The 19,221-nt window shown below is 43.2% G+C and overlaps 1 protein-coding gene across 4 annotated transcripts in view; it reads right to left on the bottom strand.

Moving 5' to 3' along the window:
• Positions 1-15,751, bottom strand: part of stx8 (syntaxin 8) — a 173,944-nt gene extending 158,193 nt beyond the window's left edge. The window contains exons 1-2 of one of the 4 annotated variants that reach the window (XM_055654217.1): positions 15,671-15,751; positions 13,731-13,830 (exon numbers count right to left, since the gene is read on the bottom strand). In XM_055654217.1, the coding sequence (XP_055510192.1) occupies positions 13,731-13,830; positions 15,671-15,687 (117 nt within the window). In that variant the 5' untranslated portion in view covers positions 15,688-15,751. Of the gene's footprint in view, positions 1-13,730; positions 13,831-15,298; positions 15,319-15,670 lie in introns of those variants that run through there. The other 3 variants (XM_055654214.1, XM_055654218.1, XM_055654216.1) reach the window with 3 other exon arrangements.
• Between the last annotated feature and the right edge of the window lie 3,470 nt (positions 15,752-19,221).

Genomic DNA, 19,221 nt, shown 5'->3' with positions numbered 1-19,221 from the left:
CTTGATTAGTAAGTGTGTCAAAAGTTATGGGAAGAACATGAGAGAATGGGGTTGAGAGAGAAATTGGCCAAATGGCCTAATTATGCTCCTATTATCATCATCAAATAAAGAACATTTGGACCATTTAATGCAAATTTATAGCCGCGGACTAATTTTATAGTCAGGTAGAAAATGTCGTGACAAAGCCATTATTGTCAGACTGATTCCCATCTGAGTTGTGATCAGTTCCCTGATAATAATAATCTTAAAATATAATAATCTTATTTATATAGCACATTTTTAGTCAACTTGCATTGACCCCAAAGTGCTTCACATAATTACATTACATTTACACAAAGGCAAAGGTGGGTGAAGTGTCTTGCCCCAAGGACACCACGACAGTATGCACTCCAAGCGGGATTCGAACCGGCTACCTTCCGGTCGCCAGCCGAACACTTAGCCCATTGTGCCATGATGTTGCCCACAGCTCAGTCCTTCCTTCCATTTTTACCTTCCACTGCAAGGTACTAGCAACCACACTTTCAACTTACAAGAATCCCAAAATAACAAATCATTGATTAAAATTCCATTCTTCATCTCCCAGCATATTTGAGATAGAACACAAAGTGCTGGAGTAACTCAGCAGTTCAGGATATTTCAGGTTTCTGGTCGGGACCTTCCTTCACACTGATTATGGTGAGGGAGAGAAAGCTGGAAAAGAGAGGTGGTCCGGTTTCCACCACACCCCGGTGACGTGCAAGATTGTAGGTAAATTGGCTGCTGTAAACTGCCCATAGGAAGTGAATGAGACAGTAGCACAACATAGAACTAGTGTGAACAAGTGATCGCTAGATGGCGTAGTCATGCTGGGCCGAAGGGATTGTTTCCACGCTGTATCTTTAAACTAAATCGCCCAATTGTCAAAAATATACTGGCACTTGATGAGAAAAATAAAATCAGTCTATTGCATTCGTAATTAATAAATCAAATCATAATGGATACCCCTTATTGGCTTTTGACTCAGCACATCTTATGCTGTAGATAGGCACAAAAAGCTGGAGTAACTCAGCAGGACAGGCAGCATCTCTGGAGAGAAGGAATGGAGACGCAGAGAGTGGTGAATCTCTGGAACTCTCTGCCACAGAGGGTAGTTGAGGCCAGTTCATTGACTATATTTAAGAGGGAGTTAGATGTGGCCCTTGTGGCTAAGGGGATCAGGGGGTATGGAGAGAAGGCAGGTACGGGATACTGAGTTGGATGATCAGCCATGATCATATTGAATGGCGGTGCAGGCTCGAAGGGCCGAATGGCCTACTCCTGCACCTAATTTCTATGTTTCTATGTCTATGAGACATTTCGGGTTCAGACTGAAGAAGGGTCTCGACACAAAACGTCACCCATTCCTTCTCTCCAGAGCTGCTGCTTGTCCCGCTGAGTTACTCCAGCTTTTTGTGTCTATCTTCGGTTTAAAGCAGCATCTGCAGTTCCTTCCTACACATCTTATGCTGAACTTGGAAGGACTCTGCAAATGAATCAATGATATAAAACATATTCCAAGCACCAGTTTAATGAAATAACTATTGCCATGTACATTCCGTAAGCTACAATTAATGTCTCAACCATCATTTCCCATAAATATTAATGGCTCAAATCCCAGAAAATGACAAAACATATGATTAAACCTTCGTCACAGCTGTGTCTGGAAGATTGGTGGAGGGGCAGGTTTTGTAGAATATGAAACTTGCCCCATTTTAATATCATCACGGCGGTCAACTATACAAGAAAGAGCATTCAAACTGGAAGAAAACATTCCCAGATGGACTGGTTATTGATGAGCACTGTTTCCTTTTACAGCAGACTGAAAGGTAATTAGGGAGGCACCGAAGCAAGTTAACCTGCTGGCGAAGAACATATTGAGCTATAATTTTCTGTAGCAGATTATCTCATAGTGTCTGCTGTTAGTTAGACTTGAGATTGCACATTCGGATTTTTTTTATTGGCCTGGATTTCCATCAAAAAGGCTGACAGCTTTTCATGGAACAGTTGGCCATTTTACCTTCAAACATATTAGGAGGTTTATACTCTATTGTCCTCCTGGAAATCCGAAGCTCCTCAGAAATGTTCGTCATGATTAACAGACAAAATTCTGAAGTCCAAAGCCACCACTTGTACTGCCGTCCAAATGTCTTTTAAATGCTGTTATATTACCTGCCTCAACTACTCCCATCTGGCAGCTCGTTCCATATACCTGCCACCCTCTGTGTGAATGCAATGAAGACTTTAATACAGACACAAAGAACTGCAGATGCTGTTTTACCAAAATAAATACTCAGTGCTAGAGTAATTCAGCGGGTCACTCAACATTTCTCGAGAAAAGGAGTAGGTGATTCTTCTTTAGACTGAAAGATAGAGAAAGCCAGAACTTGTAATGTGGAATTTGCCAATGATCCTGCAGCAGGTTTGACATGCTCAGTCACTTCCTTTTTGAGATTTATGAAGATGTTGCCAAGACCCGAGGACCTGAGCAACAGGGAGAGATTGGGCAGGTGTGGACTTTATTCCATGGAGTGCAGGATGCTGGGGGTTGATCTTATAGAGGTGTATAAAATCATGAAGGGAATAGATAGGGTGAACACACAGATTGTTTTACCCAGAGTAGAGGATTCAAGAACCAAGGACAAAGGTTTGTGAGATGGGAAAAATTTAATAGGAACATTCGGAGCAACTTTTTAACTTAAAGAGTGGTGGGTATATGGAACGAGCTGTACGAGGAGGCCGTTGACACAGGTACAATAACACCATTTGAAAGACATTTGGACAAGTATATGGATAGGAAAGGTTTAGAGGCATATGGTCCAAACTCGGGCGAATGTCACTAGCTTAGATGGGGCATCTTGATCGACATGGACAATTTGGGCTGTTCTGTGCTTATGACTATCAGGATGGGCAGATTTAAGTCTTGAATAATATATTTTTACCTTGAGTTAAATGATTGAAATGTATTAATTTTTAAATATCTTCTTGCATTTTAAGTGATTAAAAAAAAAACATTTGTATATGTCAGGCATAATGTTCCACAGCTGGTTAAATGTGTGAATCAGTGCCAAGCACACTGGAGCCAGTTTATTCCACTTAACGAAAGTCTGGGCTTGCAGATAGAAAAAAGATGAGTGCATGCAAACAATGAAAGATAAAAAAGAGAAATAATGATCGGATTAAATGAAAGAAAAATACGAAATATAATTTTAATCATTTGAAAACGTAATAAATGAGAATATGAATTGCACATGAATCTTGGTAGCAAAAGAGGATAATAAGATAACCGTGAAGGAAAGAACAGCAGATGCTGGTTTCCACTGAAGATGGACACAAAATGCTGGAGTAACTCAGCGGGACAGGCAGCATCTCTGGAGAGAAGGAATGGGTGACATTTCAGGTCAAGCCCCTTCTTCAGTCTTAATAATATGACTTGTTATTTCACACTTTGCCTTATCTTAACCTACTTTACCTTAAGGGAGGGAGGTAGGGAGGGAGGGAGGAAGATAGATAGAATGAAAGATAGAAAGGTACAGTATGGAAACAGTTACAACGGCCCACTGAGTCCAGGTGTCCACTCCGGCCATCAATCACCCATTCACACTAGTTCTATATTATCTCACTTTCTGATCCACTCCACACACAATAGGAGCCAATTAAACTACAAGCCCACACATCTTTGGGATATGGGAGCTCCTGGAGAAAACCCACAAGGTCATAGGAAGAACAGTCGCTGGTAGGATGAGGCAGCAGCTCTACGGATGTGCCATCGTGCCACCCATTGATCTATTTCACACTGACATTTGTTTCGATGAGAGGTGCAGTCAGGAATGGACGAGCAAATGTGGGAGCCTTGGATCTCTCATTGTGAAAACACGCAATGAGACTGTGAACTATTACCATGCTGACTCCACATAACTGTGCAACCACAACTGAAAACCCCATTTCTATTGCAGAACTTCAACATAAGAAACAGAGTAAAAAGCTTGGCTCTGGCTGTGAAAAGGGACATGATTAAGTGAAGTGGTCACGCTGTCAATATCATGTGTCATCTTGGCTTGCTGCTGACAGCCATCTGTTTCATTCTGCGAAAAGATGGTCAGATCAGCAAAGAAGTGAAGTTTAGAACAAAGCAATTGACACACATGAACGCGCCAGTAGACCAAAGCAACAGAGCCAATGGAATGTGGGCTGCTGCCGACATGACGATCTTCATCAGAAGAACACCATGATCAGCCTTGCTTTTGTTCAGCAGATGCCTGTGTTGGTTGCATTAGGGGCTTTAGTTTTGCAATAATATTGCTTTTTTAATGTAATTTATTGAACTTTTATTTGTTTCTTTGAAGGACCTATGAGTGCTGTGTTGACAGACCCGTTATGCTGCTGCAAGTATGAATTTGAATGTTTCACTCCTCGACTCTTGAGAAAGGCATCAAGAAAGAAGACAGAGAACTTCTCTGCAAGTCTCCCCACAAAACAAAAATACTTCGATTCATACTGCGTGAAAATGGGCCCTTCAGCCCAACTTTGTCATACTGCCCAAGATGCCCATCTACATTAGACCCACCTGCCCAAGTTTGGCCCATATCACTCTAAACCTTTCCTGTCCACGTACCCGTCCAAATGTATTATAAATGATATAGTACCTGCCTTAACTACCCCCTCTGGCAACTGTTTCATATACCCACCACCCTCTGTGAATGCAAGAAGACTTCAATACAGGCACAAAGAACTACACAAAAAATACAATTTGCTGGCGTAACTCAGTGGGTTAGGCAGCATTTCTGGAGAACATAGAAAAGTGACATTTCAGGTTGGGACCCTTCTTCAGACTGATTGTAAAAGGGGGAAGAAAGCTGGAAAAGAGAGGTGGGAGCAGAGCAAAGCCTGGTTGGTGACAGTTGTGGAGAGTCTAAAGAGCTGCCTTACCTGCTGAGTTACTTCATAGAAACATAGAAATTAGGTGCAGGAGTAGGCCATTCGGCCCTTCGAGCCTGCACCGCCATTCAATATGATCATGGCTGATCATCCAACTCAGTATCCCGTACCTGCCTTCTCTCCATACCCCCTGATCCTCTTAGCCACAAGGGCCACATCTAACTCCCTCTTAAATATAGCCAATGAACTGGCCTCAACTACCCTCTGTGGCAGAGAGTTCCAGAGATTCACCACTCTCTGTGTGAAAAAAAGTTCTTCTCATCTCGGTTTTAAAGGATTTCCCCCTTATCCTTAAGCTGTGACCCCTTGTCCTGGACTTCCCTAACATCGGGAACAATCTTCCTGCATCTAGCCTGTCCAACCCCTTAAGAATTTTGTAAGTTTCTATAAGATCCCCTCTCAATCTTCTAAATTCTAGAGAGTATAAACCAAGTCTATCCAGTCTTTCTTCATAAGACAGTCCTGACATCCCAGTTCTTTAGACCCACCTTCAGTTCTTTATGTCTTTTTTGTAAACCACATCAGTAGTTCTGTGTACCTCTACAGGTGAGGGAGGTTTGACTGGCAGAGGGGTGGTTAAAGGCCAGAGATGAAAAGACAAAAAGCTGTGAGATAAGTGGATAAGAGGCATGAAATGTGAAATTGAATACCTCAATGCAATTTTTGGTCAATGGTTGCTGTAACACACCAGCTTTATAAACATACTTGTGCAATAGGAGTGGTGCTGACATTGCGTTTTCAAAGGCAATGGGAAGGGTCTGTGCTGGAGATGGATGGCATCAGGAACCTGTATCTCTGAGAACGAGAAAAGTGCATCTGACTTCAAGGCTTCCAAACAACCATTTAACCCCTTTGTAAGGTGACAATGCAAGAAGTGACACTAAAATTAAACCTATGCTTGCAGGGCCGGCCTTAAGCCGATTGGACCGATTGCTCCCAATTGGGCCCCGCAGCTACGGGAGCCCCGCGCTAGAGTAATCAAAAGATCCGAGAGCTCCGCTCTAGGATCAATTGGAGCAGCCTACAACTCAGCGTATGAATATTGATTTCTCTTGATTTCCCTCTCTACATCCCTCCACCACCCTACTGGGTTTCACTGGGCTCCTGATTAATTTTACTGTTTGTATACCTTGTTGTCACCTTCCCCTCAGCCAACAATGAGCCATTGCACATTTCCTTGCACATTGTCTGCTTTGATTTGTCCTTTTCACACCTTACATGCTCTTTGTACCCTTCCATATCTCTAGTTTCTTTCTCCCCCGACTCCCAGTCTGAAGAAGGGTCTCAACCCAAAACATTACTCATTCCTTCTCTCAAGGGATGCTGCATGAGTTACTCCAGCACTTTGTGTCTATCTTTGGTTTCAATGAGATCCCTCCTCATCCATCTAAACTCCAATAAGTACAGCCCAGAGCCTTTACACCCTCTTCTTATGTTAACCCAATTTTTCCTGGGATCATTCTCACAATTCCCCACCAACACCCCCATCCCCTTCACTCAATCCAGCAAGCCAAATCAATCAGCTTTATAACCTTAAAATGTTAACATAATTAACATTATTTAATAGTAAAAGTAATGACACAACCAATGCATGATGGCAATTTAAATCCTAACCTACTCTTATTCAAGAATCAAATAACTACAGATGCTGGAAATCTGAAATAAAGCTAGCGAATGCTGGAAACATTCACCAGGTCAGGCAGCATCCGTAGAAGGAGAAACAGTTAACTCTTCAGTTCCAGGAACCTTCATCAGAAATCTTATCCCACTGCTTTTTTGAGGCATAAAAATGGCCTAATGGCCTAATTCTGCTCCTATGTCTTATAAACTCCCATTAAACATTACAACCTCTAATTCATATATTTCTGGAATGCACCAACAATGAATTATAGGACCCCTTGTAGTTAACACTAATCATCAAGGCATGATGTTTACGGTTAACCAGGCAGATATATCCTCAATACATCCAATACGTTTCATTGGCAAGGCGAACTGTAAGCTGCCATTTTCAAGAGACTTACGGGCCTGTCCCACGAGCATGCGACACCATGCGGCAAGCGCGACCTAAAGGGCCGGTCCCACCAGCATGCGCCTGCATGCGGCAAGTGCGACCAAAGCAGAAGCGGGAACCGCGCGGAGGTCGAGTGAGTGACATGAAGTTCGAGCGAAGTCCGCAGGAAGTTCGCGCGTGACATACGGCGTCGAGGTGGCTGCGGCCCGGCAGGCCGTTGCCGAGCGGAATTCTTGAACACGGTCAGTTTTTCGGAGCCCCGCACGATGTCGGGACCAACTCCGCACAACTCCATATGGCTCCGGCGATCGAAGTGGGACCGGCCCCGCGAGGCCGTACGGCTCAAGCGACCACGTTAGGTCGCGCCTGCCGCATGGAGTCGCATGCTCGTGGGACTGGCCCTTAATGGAGCAACATGACAACTTGAGATGAACTTTTGATCTTTGACTAAATTGGGTTTCGTTTGAAAAGCCCCTCAGAATGTGTTAGTAAAATAACCTGCTGGGTGAAAATGATATCATCCCATATGACTGCATTTAGCCTCATCCCACTAAACCTTTCCTTCCACGTACCTGTTCCTATCCTACAGAAATAAACCAATCGGCCCATCAAATCCATGCTGACCCTTTACATTAATTCTATTTTTTAATCTCCATCCTTCTCGCCCACTCCTTCTTAGATACCCTACACACTTACAATTTACAGAGGCCAATTAACCTACAAACCCGCATGTCTTTGTGATGTGGGCGGAAACCCACGCAGTCACTGGGAGAACATCTAAACTCCACATAGAGAGCGCCCAAGGTCAGGATCGATCCTTGGTCTCTGCAATTGTGAGGCAGTGACTCTACCAGCTGTGCCACTGTTGGAAAGCATCCCCGATGCCAAGCATGGTATAATATAGGATCACAGAGAAACACAGCGTGGAAACAGGCCCTTCAGTCCACTGGGTGTACACCAAACACAAGGCACTCATTTTTACACTAAGTACTGCAGATGTTGGTCAATACACAAAAGGACACAGTGCTGATGCAAATCAGCAGGTCCGTCAGCACGTCTGGAGAACATGCCTCGGTGACTTTTCATGTCGAGACCTGCAATGTATCTCATCCATGTACTCCAGAGATGCTGCCTGCCCTGTTCCTCCAGCACTTTGTGTCTTTTTGCATTTTTACACTAAACCTGTGCTAACCCACTCTATTTTTCCCACACTCTCATCCACGTCTCCCGCTCCCCCAGATTTTACCACTCCTGAGTCAAGAGCGTTTGAATGTCATATTTACCGACAACAGAACAATGGAATTTTTACTTGCAGCAGCATAACAGGCCTGGAAACACAGTACTCATAGATAACATATAATAAACAGAGGCAATAGCCTATTCACCTGCCAACCTGCACATTACCGGAATGTGGAAGGAAACCAGAACACCAGAAAGAGAACCATGAGTGAGAATGTACAAATTACATGCAGGAAACATTAAAGGTGGCGATCAAACTCTGGTCCTTGGAGCTGTAAGGTCCCACATAGGAGATTAGTGGGCAAAATTCGAGCACATGGTATTGGGGGTAGGGTACTGACATGGATAGAAAATTGGTTGGCAGACAGTAAATAAAGAGCAGGGATTAAGGGGTCCCTTTCAGAATGACAGGCAGTGACTAGTGGGGTACCGCAAGGCTCAGTGCTGGGACCGCAGCTATTTACAATATACATTAATGATTTAGATGAAGGGATTAAAAGCAACATTAGCAAATTTGCAGATGACACAAAGCTGGGTGGCAGTGTGAACTGTGAGGAGGATGCTATGAGGATGCAGGGTGACTGGGACAGGTTGGGTGAGTGGGCAGATGCATGGCATCATCATCATCGTTGACAACTTTAGCAAAGCAGTGGTGCTGGTTTCCCGCGGGCACGGTGAGGGGCGCACCACTCATCTCTGTCCTCCATGCAGCTGGCAAGCTCCTCTTTTGTCTCAACACATACGTCTTGGTCGTATTGGTCCCCAAATTTAAGGAAGGACTTTGTTGCTATTGAGGGAGTGCAGCGTAGGTTGACAAGGTTAATTCCCGGGATGGCAGAACTGTCATATGCTGAGAGAATGGAGCGACTATGCTTTTATACTCTGGAGTTTAGGATGTGAGGGGATCTTATTGAAACATATAAGATTATTAACGGTTTGGACATGCTAGAGGCAGGAAACATGTTCCCGATGTTGGGGGAGTCCGGAGCCAAGGGCCATAGTTTAACAATAAGGGGTAAGCCATTTTTAGAACGGAGACGAGGAAACACTTTTTCTCACAGAGAGTTGTGAGTCTGAAATTCTCTGCCTCAGAGAGCGGTGGAGGCCAGTTCTCTGGATACTTCCAGGAGAGAGCTAGATAGGGCTCTTAAAGATAGCGGAGTCAGGGGATGTGGGAAGAAGCCAGGAACGGGGTACTGATTGGGGATGATCAGCCATGATCACATTGAATGGCGGTGCCGACTCGAAGGGCCGAATGGCCTACTCCTGCACCTATTGTCTATTGTCTTCCATCAATGTCTTCAGCATCGTCTTGATTGTTGCCGTCCCGGGTCATGTCTTCCATGGGAGGGTTCCCACAACACAACCTTGTTCGCTGACATTTCTGGGGGGCGGTGGCAGTGACCAGCGAGCCTCATCCTTCTCCACCTGATCTTCTCGGTCAGAGGTGGAATCTCCCCACGAGCTGGTCATTGGGGATGTGGTCCCTCCAATTGACATTTTGAATTTTACTGAGCATTCGGGTGTAGGTACCATTGAGACTTGGACAGTGCTCGAGTGAGAGTCCATGCCTCACACCCGTACAATAATATGGTCTCTACAGGTGCATGGAAGAACCTCAGTTTGAGACCCTTAGACATCCGAGACGTTCAGATTTTCCCCATGTTATGTAGGGTGTAAGTTGCAGCAGGAGTTAAAACTGGCATGTAACAAAGGTAATGCCACTGTGGTGGGGGATTTCAATATGCAGGTAGACTGGGAAAATCAGGTTGGTTCAGGACCCCAAGAAAGAGAGTTTGTAGAGTGCCTCCGAGATGGATTCTTGGAGCAGCTTGTAATGGAGCCGACCAGAGAAAAGGCAATTCGGGGTTTAGTGTTGTCTAATGAACCAGATTTGGTAAAAAAAAAAAACTCGAGGTAAAGGAACCGCTTGGAGGTAGTGACCATGATATAATTAGTATTAATCAGTAATTTGAGAAGGAGAAGGTTAAATCAGAAGTGCCAGTGATGCAGTTGAACAAAGGGGACTATGAAGGCATGAGTGAGGAGCTGGCCAAGGTAGACTGGAAAGGGATCCCAGCAGGAATGACGGTGGAACAGCAATGGCAGGAATTTCTGGGAATCATCCGGAAGACGCAGGATCATTTCATTCCAAAAAGGAAGAAAGATTCTAAGGGGCGTTGGAGGCGACCGTGGCTGACAAGAGAAGTTGCCTGGGTTTCAGCAACTAAGTTACAGAGAAAAGTTGAACAAGTTAGGTCTTTATTCTTTGGAGCGCAGAATGTTAAGGGGGGACTTGATAGAGGTCTTTAAAATGATGAGAGGGTTAGACAGAGTTGAAGTGGATAAGCTTTTTCCGTTGAGAGTAGGGAAGATTCAAACAAGAGAACATGATTTGAGAATTAAGGGACAGAAGTTTAGGGTAACATGAGGGGGAACTTCTTTACTCAGAGAGTGGTAGCTGTGTGGAATGAGCTTCCAGTGGAAGTGGTGGAGGCAGGTTCGATTTTATAATTTAAAAATAAATTGGATAGGTACAGTGGCTTGCAAAAGTTTTCATACCCCTTGAACTTTTCCGCATTTTGTCACGTTACAACCACAAACGTAAATGTATTTTATTGGGATTTTATGTGATAGACCAACACAAAGTGGTGCATAATTGTGAAGTGGAAGGAAAATGATACATGGTTTTCAAATTTTTTTACAAATAAAAAACTGAAATGTGAGGCGTGCAAAAGTATTCAGCCTCCCTGAGTCAATACTTTGTAGAACCACCTTTCACTGCAATTACAGCTGCAAGTCTTTTGGGGTATGTCTCTACCAGCTTTGCACATCTAGAGACTGAAATTTTTGCCCATTCTTCTTTGCAAAATAGCTCAAGCTCAGTCAGATTATGGTCTGAGTGCAGGTATATGGGACTAGGGTAGAATAAGTGTTCGGCACAGACCAGAAGGGCCGAGATGGCCTGTTTCCATGCTGTAATTGTTATATGGTTATGAGTTAGGGATAGAATAAAACTAAAAGAAAAGATGTATAACACAGCAAAGAGTAGCCGGAAGCCAGAGGATTGGGAAACTTTCATAGGACAACAGAAGGAAACAAAACGGGCAATACGGGCTGAAAAGATGAAGTACGAGGGGAAGCTGGCCAGGAATATAAAGAAGGACAGTAAAAGCTTCTTTAGATATGTTAAGGGAAAAATAGTAGCAAAGTCAAATGTGGGTCCCTTTGAAGGCAGACACGGGTGAAATTATTATGGGTAACAAGGAAATGGAAGAAGAGTTGAACAGGTACTTCGAATCTGCCTTCACTAAGACACAAACAATCTCCCAGATGTACTGGAGGACAGAGGACCTAAGGGGGTAGAGGAACTGAAATAAATTTTCATTAGGCGAGAAATAGTATTGGGTAGGCTAATGGGATAAATCCCCTGGGCCTGATGGTCTGCATCCCAGGATCCTCAGGGAGGTGGCTAGATATAGTGAATGCATTGTTGATAATGTTCCAATGTTCAATAGATTCAGGATCAGTTCCTGTGGATTGGAGGATAGCTAATGTTATCCCACTTTTCAAGAAAGGAGCGAGAGAGAAAACGGGGAATTACAGACCAGTTAGCCTGACTTTGGTGGTGGGAAAGATGCTGGAGTCAATTATTAAAGAGGTCATAATGGGGTTTTTGGATAGCAGTAAAATGATTAGTCCAAGTCAAGATGGATTTATGAAAGGGAAATCATGCTTGACTAATCTTCTGGAATTTTTTGAGGCTGTGACAAGTAAAATGGATGAAGGGGTGCCAGTGGATGTAGAGTATCTAGACTTTCAGAAAGCCTTTGATAAGGTCTCGCACGGGAGACTGGTGACTAAAATTAGAGCACATGGTATTGGGGTAAAGTGCTGACATGGATAGTAAATTGGTTGGCAGACCGGAAGCAAAGAGTAGGGTCCTTTTCAGAATGGCAGGCAGTGGCGAGTGGAGTGCCGCAAGGCTCGGTGTTGGGACCGCAACTGTTTACCATATATATTAATGATTTAGAAGAGGGAATTAGGAGCAACACTAGCAAGTTTGCAGATGACACAAAGCTGGGTGGCATTGTAAACTATGACAAGGATGTTAGGAGGTTGCAGGGTGACCTGGACAGGTTGAGTGAGTGGGCAGATGCAGTATTATATAGATAAATGTGAGGTTATCCACTTCGGCGGCAAAAACAAGGGGACAGATTATTATCTCAATGAGGTTAGGTTAGGTAAGGGGGAGGTACAGCGAGACCTGGGCGTCCTTGTACACCGGTCACTGAAAGTTGGCTTACAGGTACAGCAGGCAGTGAAGAAAGCTAATGGAATGTTGGCCTTCATAACAAGAGGATTTCAGTATAGGAGTAAAGAGGTTCTTCTGCAGTTGTACAGGGCTCTGGTGAGACCACAACTGGAGTATTGTGTACAGTTTTGGTCTCCTAATTTGAGGAAGGACATCCTTGTGATTGAGGCAGTGCAGCGTAGGTTCACAAGATTGATCCCTGGGATGGCGGGACTGCCATATGAGGAAAGATTGAAAAGACTATGCTTGTATTCACTAGAGTTTAGAAGGATGAGAGGGCATCTTATAGAAACATATAAAATTACTAGACCAAGTGCAGACCCGTTGTGTCTGTTCCCTTTATTGACACAGGTTGATCATACACTGAATAATCCAACCACATTTTTGTTTGGAAGTGGAAAGAAATAATAGAAATTGCATTAAATGCAATGTGTAAAAAGAGTTGAGATACCGTATTATAATTTTGCTGCGTCATTGTGCTATATATCATGTCTTGATTGGTGAATTTGTTTAGTTTGCGACTTTATTTGAAGCAGAAATAATATGTGAATGCTTCATTGAGCATAATTCCGACTGGTAACTACGGACTTCGTTCGAGCACATTATCGCACGCATCATGCAAGCCATCTTCAATTGACCACCTAAACTGTAATTTGGCAACCTAAAAAGCTGCCTAAGTTGCCCGCTGGCAACAGAGAAAAAAAGTTAACCGAGATTAGGCCATTTAGAATGGAGATGAGGAAAAAAAAAAATTCACCCAGAGAGTTGAGAATTTGTGGAATTCTCTGCCTCTGAAGGCAGTGGAGGCCGATTCACTGGATGCATTCAAAAGAGAGTTAGATATTCTTGGGGCTAGCGGAATCAAGGGACAAGGGGAGAAGGCAGGAACGGAGTACTGATTGTGGACGATTAGCCATGATCACAGTGAATGGCGGTGCTGGCTCGAAGGACAGAATGGCCTATTCCTGCACCTATCGTCTATTGTCTATTGAAGCAGCGCTGTTCGCTGTGCCACTCTGCTGCCCATGTAAAGTGCCTCAAAAGTAGCAGGACCTTTGGGTCTGACTGTGACTCTGATATACTACCAGAAGAAGACACTTCCTAGCTGAATTATGCTTCCTTCTCTAATTATATTTCTTTAAATGACATCATGGAAAAAATGACGAGCAACAAAAGGAATTGCAAAGCCGTGGTGCCCATCACACAATGTACCTTGGACGGATTACCTCCCGTCCTCTGCTGTCGGTTACGGTCATGAACGTTTTCAGCAATGTCCTGCGCTAAGCGCCAGGTGGAATCGTATTTCGCCAACCTGCAGAAATCAGAGAAAAGCTACTGAATAGTCCGATCGCAAATAAGATTAAGAATTCATAAATTTGGGTTATTTAAATACATTTAGTGAGACTATTGCTCACGGCATCGATGCTACCACTCTTGCCTGAGTCAATAGGTTGGAAAGTATTGTCATACGTATCACTACTGAGCATAAGTGGGGAACAGATGTAGGTTTATTAATGTCACATGTACTGATGTACAGTAAGCAGCTTTGTTGTGCATGCTGTCCAATCAGATAATACCATATATAACAAAATCAAATCAAACTCAAGTACAGTATGTAGAGCAAAGGGGAAGATAATTGACAAGGCAATGATCAGCGTGGACTTAGTGGGCCAAAGGGCTTTGGCATGGTGTATGACATTGCAATCTACAAAATAGTCCTGCAAGAGACAAGGTCCCACCTTCAAGCTGTGGACAGCCTCCGTGGCACTGAAAAATTACTGAATGGTCTAAATTCAGAAACAGATCAGGCAGCTCAAAACTGGACATTCGCTGGGCACTGTGGATTACTGATAACAGCAGAAATGTATCCATAATTACACAGCTCACCAGATCCCTCCCGACCTAACAGATTGCTTGCCCGTTCACTCACAGATGCTGCCTGGCCCACTAACTTCCTCCAGCACTTTGCGCTTTTTTCTCTCAAAATTCCCGCGTCCGCAGTTCCTATTGCCTTTAGTTTTTAGCTTAATTTAGAGATACAACATGGAAACACACTCTTTGGCCCACCGAGTCCACACATCAATCACATGTCCACACCAGTTCTATGTTATCCCACTTTCTCACCCACTCCCTGCACACTAGGGGCAATTTACAGAAGCCAATTAACCAACAAACCAGCATGTCTAAGGGATGTGGGAGGAAACCAGAGTATCTAGAGGAAACCCACATGATCACAGTGTGAACGTGCAAACTTCACACAGACATCACCCGAGGTCAGGATTGAATCCAGGTCTCTGTTGTTGTGAAGCAGCAGCTCCAGCAGCTGCACCACTCTGCCACCTCATCCCACGCTTTACCCCGACTGTCAAACCAAGGATTGACCCTAGTTCATTAGAGGGTGGCTGGATGCAGCTCAGGCACCTTACAATCAACAGGACTTTGTAATGAACATAAGGTGCTGGTATAACTCAGTTCCTCGTGTCTCTAGAGCTTTGTGACCCTCCTGCACCCCTGGCATCGATGGCCTCCACCTCCCTCACCTCTCCCCTCCCCTCCCACTCCCTGCAGCTCAACAGGGATCTACAGCCATTCCTCTGCTCCCCTGCACTGACCTATTGACCACCTCCTCCTCTCTCTACATCCACCATCCTCCCCTCCCATCCACCCACCCTCCCTCTGCTCCTTCTCCTCTCCTCCCTGCCCCACACACACACCCACTTTCCATCTCCCTTCCACCTCCACTCCTTCCTCTTCCTCTCTCCCGCCCCTCAGCAGCTCACCAGGGATCTCCAGCCATTTCTGCTCCCCAGCACTGACCTCATCCTCAACCCACCACCTCCCTCTCCTTCCCCTTATTTACCCCTCTCCCCTCCTCATCCCCTCCATCTACTCCCCCCTCTCCCTCATCCCTGGTGTCTCTCCCCCCTCCCCTCCCTCTCTCTCCTGTCCCTCCCCCCCCCCCCCCCCTCTCTGTCCTCCACTATCTCCATCCACCCCCTCTCCCCTGTCCTCCACTATCTCCACCCACCCCCTCCCCTGTCCTCCACTATCTCCATCCACCCCCTCTCTCCTGTCCTCCACTATCTCCATCCACCCCCTCTCTCCTGTCCTCCACTATCTCCATCCACTCTCCTCCCTCCTCAGCCTCTCACCAGGGATCTCCAGCCATCTCTCTGTGCTCCAGCTGTGTTCTCCTTCCTGCTTCTGGTTCGACGCACACATTAGTTCTGAACACAACCCGGTCCCCAGAACATTAGTTCCGACCGCGATGTGAGCTCAGTGTTTTATCATCCCACAATATTCTACAGGCAACGTTTGTTTATAATCAGACATTTAACATTTCTTACTGAGCATATTCCTTTCCTTAACCCCCTCTCCAGTTGTCCCACATGGAGAATATTACTCAGAATTGAATCATTTGTTTTAAACATAAAGGGAAATAATCTGGGAGAATTTCTAGTATATTAATATGCATTTGTGCTGTCTATATTCTGCAGAATATGAAATTAATAAAAACACTTCTTTGTCTGAATTTGTCTCAAGAGCATTTGTGATTTTTGAATCTCACAATTTGTTTTAAACATAAAGGGAAATAATCTGGGAGAATTTCTAATATATTAATATGTATTTGTGCTGTCTATATTTCACCCCGTGGGGACTCTCCAGGAATTAAATTAAATTAAAGTCTGAGAGAGATGATGGAGAGTAGAAATCAAAGATTTTTAGCCCAAGAAGTCATGAACTCTTAGACTGAGAATAAAAATCATAGGGCATTTAACAAATATTTCCTTCAGTTTTTCAAGATTCCAGTATCTGCAGTCTCCTGTATACAAAAAAAAACTTTGAGACTTATGCTCACAACTTTTAAAAATGATGGAGTAGAAAAGTAACAGTGAATATAATTACATAAATTACTTAAGAAAGAAATCAGTGGGCCAAAGGGCCTGTTTCCATGCTGTATCTCTAACTTACTAACTAACTTCCTCCCACCTCCCATTCTCCCATAAATTGTGCAAAAGCCTTGATTGGTCAGCATCATCGACCATTCTTTGTGTCTCGATGCTGAATTTCTTAATGGAGGTTACTCTACAAAATTGTCATTGGTTCACTGTGAGCGGATCATCTTAAATCTTTGTCACAATGTGAATGCAATATGCAGTGGGAGTTATTAATGTGTATGGAGTACTCGGTAGTGTTATTCAGTGAAAAATTAGATATATTGATTAAATAATGTTTAATATTCTGGCCCAATATTTCTCACTGCAGAGTTTGGACATTGTTCTATGTTACCTTTAATTTAAATGTTTCTGTGGTTTATATTGTATGTATTGCTATGGTTTTCCTGAAGCTTCACGAAATAATCCTGGGATTAACAATGGTATGACATGAGTTGAACCAAAATAACACTTCCAGAATGGAGACACAGTAGAACTGTCATCTTGGAAACTGTCATCTTGAGCAAACCAAACAACTGGGGGAACTTAGAAGGTCAGGCAGTATCTTTGGAGGGGAATGGAGAAGACCCAGCCCAAAATGTCACCCATTTATTCCCCTCCAGATATGAGACCTGACCTGCTTTGTTCCTGCAATTGTTAATTATTTTACTTAACTCTTCCAGAACCTATTCCTCACTGAAGCATGATTAATTGTAGGAAGAGCAAAGAGTGTTTTATCGTCATATACACTGAAACAAAACAATGACATTTTTACTTGGACTGGCACAACAGATTTGTAAACACAGTACTCAATAGGAAATATAACAAACACAAAAACAATGAATACAAAAAGCACTATAATGTAAAAAAAAAAAAAAAACCCAATATAGTGTAAAAGTCCTTAGTACAACTATTTTACAGTGTTATCCAAATAAGTAAACAATTCAGAAAGAGCATCCTTTAAAGTTATTATACTATCTCGGAATTGAAAATATTTTGTTATCTAGTTCACATTAGATGTAATTCATCCGGTGGCGATACTTTTGTTTTCAGTCCTATTGCATTTATTGTATGGACTTCTGAACTCTATAATCGTGATTCACTGTGATGGCTTCTTTTTTAATGTTATCATGTTAAAATATACTTCAACTTTCACAGTTTCAAAGTAGGTAAATTATGTTCATTGCTACGTTTAATTGCTCATCCCGTTTCTGCAGCAGATCATCATGTTTGGGACGGGCAGGGTTTCTGGATAGAAGGAATGGGTGACATTTTGGGTCTCACCCATTCCTTCTACCCAGAGATGCTGCCTATCCCGCTGAGTTACTCCAGCATTTTGTGTCAATTTTTGGCATAATCCAGCATCTGCAGTTCCTTCCAACACAGATCATGGTTGTCAGACGCATCCACTAGGTGGTGGTCATGGTGCATAGCTGGAAATATACAGGCAAGTGCTTAAACATCAACTGTTGTGTGGGCAAGGGCTGATTACTAAAGGAAGCAAGGGAATAGTTGAGATGCTATCCAGGTGATACAACAACTTTGCATTACTTGGATACAAATGTCTATCGAAATATGTTGTCATTCACGTGAAATAAAAGGCTGCTTGATTTCACTGGACTATAAGAATTCCAGGGCAGTAGAAAATATAGATTTCTAGTAGAAGTACCGTTACATAGTACATGTGGTGTACAGTGGTGTACGTAGTCTTTCTCATGCTGTGCTGCTCTACGACTTGGACTATATTTCCTCACCATGCTAACCAAACAGTAAAATTCTGCATTTTCATTTCATATTAAAATGAAAGTTGGAAATTCAGAACTAAAAATAAAACAAAATGGGGCTGGGAGAATCGGGAATACGCCGAATAAAAAATTAGAGAGATCGTCAATGATTTCTGAATTTGGATGCTTTTCAAAATCTTAAAGAAGACACAAAATGCTGAAAGTAACTCAGCGGGTCAGGCAGCATCTCTGAAGAACGTGGATTGGTAACATTTTAGGTCGGGATCCTTCTTCAGACTTAAACAAAGCAAACAGGTCCCAATGTCAATTAACAAGACAATAGAAGTGGCATGAAAAAAATGTACAAAACACAACACAGGTAACACAATTTTAAAGGTGCTGCAAAGATATAAATCTCTCGTGCTAATATTCATGTCCCAAAAATGCAATTGGGCCAATATTTTAATTTTAGTTTTGTTGGTTATTTTGAAACAAGAAAGTATTAATTAAAATGAGCATTTTGCTAGGTGTGGGATTATTAGAAGAGTCACTTTTGTTGCTGTCATAAATATTGGTGTAAAATAGCATCACATCACAGAGGAACTCTCCCTTAAATAACTTTCATAACCATGCTGGGTCCAAATGATGGGATCTGTCCATTTAATTGAAGAAAAATAATCCCAAATCAAAGAAAGGGAAGTGCACATCAGCCAATCGACTGTTTGGAGTTTAGAGATACAGTGTGGCAACAAGCCCTTTGGCCCACCGAGTCCATCATCTACCATCAATCACCCAAGTCAAGTCAAGTTTATTTGTCACATACACATACGAGATGTGCAGTGAAATGAAAGTGGCAATGCTCGCGGACTTTTGTGCAAAAGACAAACAACAAAACAACCAAACAAATTATAAACACAATCATAACACACATATTCTTTTACATAATAAATAATAGAAGGAAAAACGTTCTGTAGAGTTAGTCCCTGGTGAGAAAGGCGTTTACAGTCCGAATTGCCTCTGGGAAGAAACTCCTTCTCAACCTCT

Source organism: Leucoraja erinacea, chromosome 23 (assembly GCF_028641065.1).
Source record: "Leucoraja erinacea ecotype New England chromosome 23, Leri_hhj_1, whole genome shotgun sequence".
In the NCBI taxonomy this organism is placed as follows: domain Eukaryota; kingdom Metazoa; phylum Chordata; class Chondrichthyes; order Rajiformes; family Rajidae; genus Leucoraja; species Leucoraja erinaceus.
Note: the sequence above shows the minus strand (reverse complement) of the source record. Positions and strands in the feature narration are given on the sequence as shown.